Source organism: Sceloporus undulatus, chromosome 1, assembly GCF_019175285.1.
Source record: "Sceloporus undulatus isolate JIND9_A2432 ecotype Alabama chromosome 1, SceUnd_v1.1, whole genome shotgun sequence".
NCBI lineage: Eukaryota > Metazoa > Chordata > Lepidosauria > Squamata > Phrynosomatidae > Sceloporus > Sceloporus undulatus.
The window spans coordinates 381,999,183-382,007,287 of record NC_056522.1 but is presented as its reverse complement, the minus strand read 5'-3'; the positions used below and the strand labels follow the sequence as shown (position 1 = coordinate 382,007,287).

At 44.6% G+C, this 8,105-nt stretch overlaps 1 protein-coding gene and 1 pseudogene across 1 annotated transcript in view; both read left to right on the top strand.

Moving 5' to 3' along the window:
- LOC121918835 overlaps positions 1-3,953 on the top strand; it is a 9,780-nt pseudogene extending 5,827 nt beyond the window's left edge.
- Positions 3,954-6,687: 2,734 nt separating this feature from the next.
- The window catches only part of LOC121927315 (cytochrome P450 2C15-like), a 46,167-nt gene continuing 44,749 nt past the window's right edge, over positions 6,688-8,105 (top strand). The window contains exon 1 of the mRNA XM_042461046.1: positions 6,688-6,702. Within this exon, the coding sequence (XP_042316980.1) occupies positions 6,688-6,702 (15 nt within the window). The remainder of the gene's footprint in view (positions 6,703-8,105) is intronic.

Genomic DNA, 8,105 nt, shown 5'->3' with positions numbered 1-8,105 from the left:
GCACATCCTGCTCTTTTGTGGATGCAGACTCTTTTCTCTGAAGGAGGAGCCCAGTTCCCTTCCAGGTGCCCAAAAAGAGCAAGTATAGTAGAACCTGGGTGACACATGCATATCTTCCATCTTTTCTTCCAGCTTGCCAATACCTTCCCCACCCTGATGGAATACATCCCTGGACCTCACCACCGCATAGTCCCTGGCAGCATCAGGAGCAAAGAGTTTGTCTTAGAGGAAGCCAAGGAGCACCGGGCCACGCTGGACCCCAGCTCCCCTCGGGATTTCATTGACTGCTTCTATATCAAAATGGACCAGGTGAGACAGAGAATCAGGACAAGATTCTTGGGCCTGAACTACCTCCAACTCTCAAACCCCAGCGGCTCCAATGACTGTAGGAGTGGCAGTTTTGCTCTTGATTTCAGAGCTTTCCAAGGCACTGAATCTGAAGTTCATTTAAGCCCCTCCATCCTGAGACTCACCAGTAGCTACTGTTTTGGAAAATCTGTAAGGGAGGAGATTCCTTTGGGGCAATGTTTCCTTCATCTGTTCCTCATTATTCAACTTTTTAAGTAGATAGGTCATGTGCAAACCTAAGGAGTACCCCAAAAGCACCATATCTTGCCTGATCTTAGGAGCTAAGCAGGTGATGCTTGTTTAATAGTTCTATGAGGGACCACCAAGGAACGCCAGGAGACTGGAGGCTAAACTTCAGGGGAAGGCATTGTTTAAGAAAACCTGATGAAATTCATGGGTTGCCAAAGTTGACAAAGGTGACTGGAAAACACATACATACACAAACACACAATCACACCAACAATTCCTGGCAAAGCCTGGGAGGAGTCCTATACCAGTGGGTACCAGTCTCAGGGTGGGTCCCATACCAGTAGAAAGATAGGCTAGACATTAAGTAAACAAGTCTTTCCTGATATTGAATCATAATTTCTTTCCTCCTAATTTGAATCCTTTTATTTAAATCCTGTCTCCTGGAGTACCATTAATACACGTGTGGTCTATTTGGAGATTTCAATTAATGCATAACACTAACTTCACCCAAGAAAACTTGGAGGTACACACACCGAGCGACGGAAGATAGCAGTCAGATCGACATTGGCATTCCCCTTAAGAATTAACTATTGTCTAGGGTTTTCAGGAAACTGATATTGTTGGTGAACAACGATGCACCTTTCCATATCTCTATATACTAACTGTATGCAACGGCTTATGCTGTTTCACATTAATTGTAGAAGTGCATCATGTGTCTCATAGACATTTCATAGCCCAGGGATACTGCCTTCCACACAGAAGGAGAAATGCAAGAAATGGGCACTATGAGGAAGGGGGGGGTTGGGATCTGGGGGTCCAATTAGACCACAAGTTGAACATGAGTCAACAGTGCAATGCGGCAGCTAAAAAGGCCAATGCGATTTTAGGCTGCATCAGTAGAAGTATAGTGTCTAGATCAAGAGAAGTAATAGTGCCACTATATTCTGCTCTGGTCAGGCCCCACCTGGAATATTATGTCCAGTTCTGGGCAACACAATTTAAAAAGGATGTGGAGAAACTGGATCGTGTCCGAAGGAGGACAACCAAAATGGTAAAGGGTCTGGAAGCCATGTCCTATAAGGAACGACTTCCTGAGAGTAAGGGCTGTTTGACAGTGGAACACACTCCTTCCTCGGAGTGTAGTGGAGTCTCCCTCCTTGGAGGTCTTCAAACGGAGGCTGGATGGCCATCTGTCAATGGGGATGCTTTGATTGAGAGTTCCTGCATGGCAGAATGGGGTTGGACTGGATCAGAGCCCTTGTGGTCTCTTCCAACTCTACAATTCTGTGATTCTATGATTCTAACAAAATGGCTGCAATTGACAATTCTTATATTTCTCTGAGCATAATTGACACGGCTGTACCAATTGTGTTGAATGCATTGGTAGGAAAAAAACAATGATGCATCTGAGTTCGACATGGACAACCTGGCCGTCTCCTCACTAGACTTGTTTGGTGCAGGAACAGAAACAACCAGCACAACACTAAGATACGGACTCTTGATCCTCCAGAAATACCCAGAAATAGAAGGTAAGAAAGGTACAGATGCCCAGGCCAGCTGCTTAAATCCCTATTATGAAGATGTAGCAGGTAAAGTGGTGCAAAACCCATGGAAAATCTGTATTGCAGACACAGTTTCAGTGACCATGGGGTCTGGTGGGGGGAAGGGGGGAAGGAATCAATTTAAATGGGGAACCCTAGTACTAATGGCCAAAAAGAGGACAAAAATCATACACCGAAATGGCTGCCCAAAAGCAACACATTGGAGAGTATTCAAGACACTCAGTCGCTCAAATGCAGACATCTTTGAGTTCTCTTTCAAACAATATTGATAGACTTACATGTTGCTCCTGAAAGATACCTTGGACTGAAGTGTCTGGGTACATAAAAAACAATCCTCTGGTAATGTGCTGCTTTTTATTTTTGTTAGGTATCTCTCTTTTGGTGGCCATTGATGTAAGAGATGGAAACTGGTGGGTTACGAAGTGGGGAAAAATACACAGTGATGTGGGATCAAAACCTTCCTAAGGCATTTCTTGGGGTCTTGAAGTGGGGCAAACCCTCCTTGCAGTTTGCATGACTTCCCTGATGTTTCCTGAACTTTTGTGTTCATCCTCATCCATCTCGCCGCAGAGAAAGTCCAGGAAGAGATTGACCGGGTGGTTGGCCGCTCACGGAGTCCTTCCATGGCGGACCGCGGACAGATGCCTTACACGGACGCCGTCATCCATGAGATCCAGAGGTTCATCTCTCTCACTCCAATAAGTGTCCCCCATGCAGTGGACAAGGACACACCATTCAGAGGATATGTCATCCCAAAAGTGAGTTCGGCCCTTCAAGAACAATGGCTGTCCCCATAAATTGAATCGTACTTCAAAAACACTGGCAAATAGTTAAGTACCATTCAGGCATGGAGAGAGCCAGCATGGCACAATGGTTGGAATGTGGGACTATGGCTCAGGAGACCAGGGTTCGATTCCTGGCTTGACCATGAAACTCACGGGTGATTTAGGGGAGGTCTTATGTTCCCAGCCTCAGAGGAAGGCAATGGCAACCCTCCTCTGAACAAATCAAGCCAAGAAAACCCCATGATAGGTCCACCTTAGCTTCAACATAAGTCAAAAATGACTTGAAGGCACACAACAATGTCAAACAACAAATTGAAGAATGGGCAACTGCATCTGCAAGTGGTTTCATCCATTGTGCACATGCCAAAAAAGTACAATGGCATGTTTACGGAAACTCATGAGAACCTGATACCAAAAGGATTCAACTCATGGAGTCCTTCTCTAGTGGCAGAGAAGGTCACTCATGTGTAGATCTGTCTCTGATTTCCTCCATACTTTGAGATATGGCCTCACTTCTCTTGAGAATCTCATGGATTTTAAAGCCATAACACTGAAAGGTACCCTGAGGGACATTGTTTTATACTTGACATCAATTAGGAATAAAAATCCAGCTGCAAATTGTGTCTGAATTAAGTTGGGAGCTCATTTTATCTTGTCAGGTAAATCCATTCAATTTAGCCACAATCTGATTCCCCAAATCCATGCATCACCCCCAACTCTGAAGTCTAGATAATGCCATTAGTCCAATTGGATCTTACATTACAAAATATTTGTTCTCTCTACAGGGCACCACAATAATTCCTGTCCTGACCTCTGTGCTGCACGATAGCAAGGAATTCTCCAGCCCCAAAAAGTTTGACCCCCAAAATTTCCTGAATGAAGACGGGACCTTCAGGAAGAGCGATTACTTCATGCCATTTTCGGCAGGTAAAATGGTCCCTCCCCACCAATGGGCATCATCCTTGGGAAGGACAGTGTTGAGCCTCTCTTTCTGGTTGTCTTAATTGATGCAGCAATGGGTCAGTGGTCCTCCTGGCTGTAGTCCTCACTTGGACTCTCATGGGACCATGGCATGCAGGAGCTTCCAATTTGCTCTTTGCAAGAGCCAGAGCTATTGACCATGATGCCAGCGTATCATGAGTGCAATGCAGTGGGTTGGCAGTGCACACCATGAGGGACAACAGAACCAAATGGGTGGGACTATGTCCAAAACGTTATAGTCACAAGTAAATGTAATGTATAGCAAAGTAAGAGTAATGCAAGGGATCGTGGCTCAAGTGGTTAAGACTGTTTCTGTTGATTACAAGATCATAGGTGGGTCAGTTCGAGGCCAAGAGCGCATGATGGGATGAATCGTCCCATCACTAGTTTCCCAGCATCTGCCAACTAGCACTTCAAAGCTGTAAATGCAAGTAATTAAACAGGTATATGCTTTCACAGCCTTCTCTTCTCCTTGATCTTTCTTCTTGGGTTTCATTGTAGGCAATAGGATCTGTGTCGGAGAAGGCCTGGCCCGCATGGAAACTCGTCCGGTTCTTGACTCCATCCTCCAGAACTTCAGCTGAAGCTCTCACGGACCTCAAGGAGATCGACATTTACACCTCGAGGTGGAGCTACTATGAAAATGTCCCCGTTATCCTATCGGGTTGTCTGTCGTCCCTCGATGAAGGGTCATCTTAGGAGAGAGAGGTGCCTTGGTTCGAAGGGGTGATGGCCGAGATAATCCACTTGGCTTGGGTTTTAGAAGATCATCCTAGGGCTTATTTTTATCAACTCCTTCCTTTCTCTCTCAGTAGTCTCAAAGGTGATCCAAGAATCCCTTTGCATCCTGAACAGGTAACACAGCGACGTCTCTGATCAAACAACTTGGACTTTTGTTTAATTTTATGATTATTTCAGGCTCTTTTCTGGGTCCTTGAGCGTGCTCTCAAAACCCAATGCAGGGAAGAAGATCTTATTTATACCTAAACTGTAACTGAAAAAAAAACCTATAGAAATGTCCTGGTTAAAATTTTTTGTCGCCTTTGCCACTAGGCCTTATGCCTTCAAAAGCGTGTTGCCTTTGGGATTTGGGTCATCATGGACTGTGTCCTCCAGTGATAGAGTCATGGTCAACATGACCCATGTCTGGAGATGCTAGGGGATCATGGGAAAGGAATGAACATTAGAAACCCTATTGGAGCCCATATGAGTGCTCTGTGCAGACCGTTGGGTGGTCACTAGACTTACAACCATTGTAACAGTTTGTTGTTGTGTGGCTTCAAGCATTTCTGACTCATGGTGACCCAAGGCAGTGGTTTTTCAACCCTGGTCCTCTAGATTTTTTGAGACTTCAGCTCCAGATGTCCTGAGCATACTTACTGGGACTTCTGTGGAACTGAATTCCAAAACATCTGGAGGCCAAAGGCTGAAAACCACTGCCCTAAGGCAACCCTATCACAGAGGGTCATCTTGGCAAGATTTGTTCAGAAAAGGGTTTCCTTTGACGTCTTCTAAGGCTGAGAGAGGGTAATGTGCACGTTCACACAAGGGGTTTCCATGGCTGATCGGTAATGATTGGAGAAACCATGTTTTTCTCCTCGTTCATTGAGAACTTGATGAGAATTTTGTTCCAAAGTCCTCCTTCCAAATGGTGATTTCTTCTCTCCCTTTCACAACTAGCGAATATTTTTCACAGTTCTCGAATGACAATAAAAGACAAGTCAAATAATTACGCTCATTACTTTGCATTTCAAACTCAATTGCCATGTCAAAAGGAGGTTTGGCAGAGGTTTAAACAACATTCCTATGCTTAAAAACCCTGAAGGCACACACACAAAAGGGGGGAAAAGCCCAGTCTCAACAAATAAACTGTGATTGAAGCCCCAACAAGAAATGCTAGAGTTGAGGGGACCCTCAAGGACCATCCAGTCCAACCCCCTTCTGCTGTGAAGTAATACATAGGAATACATGGGATCCTAGAGGACATGTAGTCCGACCCCTGTTCAACATCAGGATGGCACTGGAAGATGGGACAAACCCAGGGTTTTCTTGGCATAAAGAGGAGTTTTGCCATGTGATGCCCCCGAAGCTGAGACAGTGTGACCCTCACAGATGAGAAGGGGAGGGTGGGGTGCCAAGTGGCAATACTCTTCTGCCAAGCAGGAATCCTGTATAGATATACCCATTTTTCTCCATGCCAGCATTCTCTGAAGATGCCAGCCACAGATGCTGGCAAAATGTCAGAAAGAAACTCTGCTAGAACATGGCCACAGAGCCTCCCAAAAGGTACAAAAATGTAAGACAAATGGCACAGGAAGGAGTATTGGCATTAGAGTATTGTTCGTCAGAGAAAAACCTGCCTGGCATATTTACAAAGGCATTGCCAGCGCTGAGGCCAGGGAAATGGCTGCTTGCTGGGCCTAGGTACATGCCATGAAGAATGGTGTCAAACTCTATATTGTGCAATCCTAATATACTGTTAATGCTTATGTTTTGGTTTTGTATAATTTTGCCATAACCCGTTATTTTGGAGGGGGTTGTTGGGAACAATGGCCCTTTAAGTCAGTTAAATGGCCTGGATGAGGAAAAACAGATTGAAACTGAATCCAGATAAGAAGAAGATGCTCGTTGTTGGAGGTCTGTCAACCGGTCCTGGATGAGGTCAGCCTTCCCCTAAAGGACTGTCTTCGCAGTTTGGAGGTGCTCCTGGATCTATTGCTCCAAATGTCAGTCCAGATAGACGCAATGGCCAGGAGTGCCTGTACCAGCTCCGGCTGATAGGCCAACTGCGCCCTTTCCTGGAACCTGAAGACCTAAAAACTATGGCGCATGCGCTGGTAAGTTCATGTCTTGACTTCTGCAATGCGCTCTACATAGGGCTACCCTGGCACTTAGTCCAGAAACTTCAACTAATCCAAAATAGGGCAGCTAGAGTGGTCCCTGGAAGATCTAGAGGTGACCATATTACACCTATATTAAATTCTCTTCACTGGCTGCCTATTAGTTTCTGGTCTTGGTTATAACCTTTAAAGCCCTCCATGGGTCCAGCTGACTTATGGGATCGCCTTCTCCCATATAATCTGCCCCATACATTCAAGGCCTTACTGCAGTCAAACAAAACTACTCAGCCACTCTCAAGTTATGGAATGGCCGGCCAGAGGAGAGTTCCTGCATGGCAGAATGGGGTTGGACTGGATGGCCCTTGCAGTCTCTACCAACTCTATGATTCTATGATTCTATATGAGATATCGCCAGTCTTGAGGGCTTTAAAAAGGCCATCAAGATGCATCTCTTCCGGAAGGACTTCCCAGCTTCACCTTCCAACAACCCCCAGTCAATTTAACTAATTATTTAGCAACCTCTGGCTACCTCTGCCCTGCTTTTACTAATTGCTATAACAATTGTTAATAGTTTAATTTAATTGTGGATGGGAAGGTTGGGAGGATTTGGGATTCAATCGACAATGAGACACTTACTTTATGCTTATTGTATTTTATGGATGCTTTAGTGTTAGCCACTTCGATGTTTTTGGAGAAGCAGGATACAAATAATAATAATAATAATAATAATAATAATAATAATAATAATAAATAGTTTGTATGGCTGTAAATGAGAAGTAACACCAGGTCGACCCTTAGCCACTACCAGTGTATACAACTGCTCTAAAACCCAGGGCAGAGTTGGTGCGTCGTTTGCAGAGAGTGAATTTACTGTCTATCAGACAGTGAATGTTGGAGAGAGTTACAAGAGGGTTTGTATATAACTTCTACATATTGAAACAAGTATGATAAAAACCTCCAAGGACTTTTGGACAAATCCAGCTGTGTCAGTGCATCATTCAAGTTTGGTCAGTGCAATATTGCCAAATGCTACTAGCTGAGTTTGTGCTTCTGCACTCTGCTACGGTTGAGGTCAAGCGTCTCAGAGAGGGCTGATAGTTGGCTTCTCTGGTGGGCCTAGTTTTGGGGGTTTTTGCTGCAGGACCTCGAAAAGTCAACATACGTTTCTCTCTGTTGGAACACATTTTGTTGGTTTTGGCCCACCTTTACAATCTATCTCATAAACTCTTTATATCTTGAAAGAAAGGAATTGGCAGCATGGGTTTTCATAGACTACAGTCTACTTCAGCAGATGCATTTAGATGCAATAATAATAATAATAATAATATGCAGAGAGATCTTGTAGCCACTTTGAGACTCACTGGAAGAAAGAAGTTGGCAGCATGATCTTTCCTAGACTT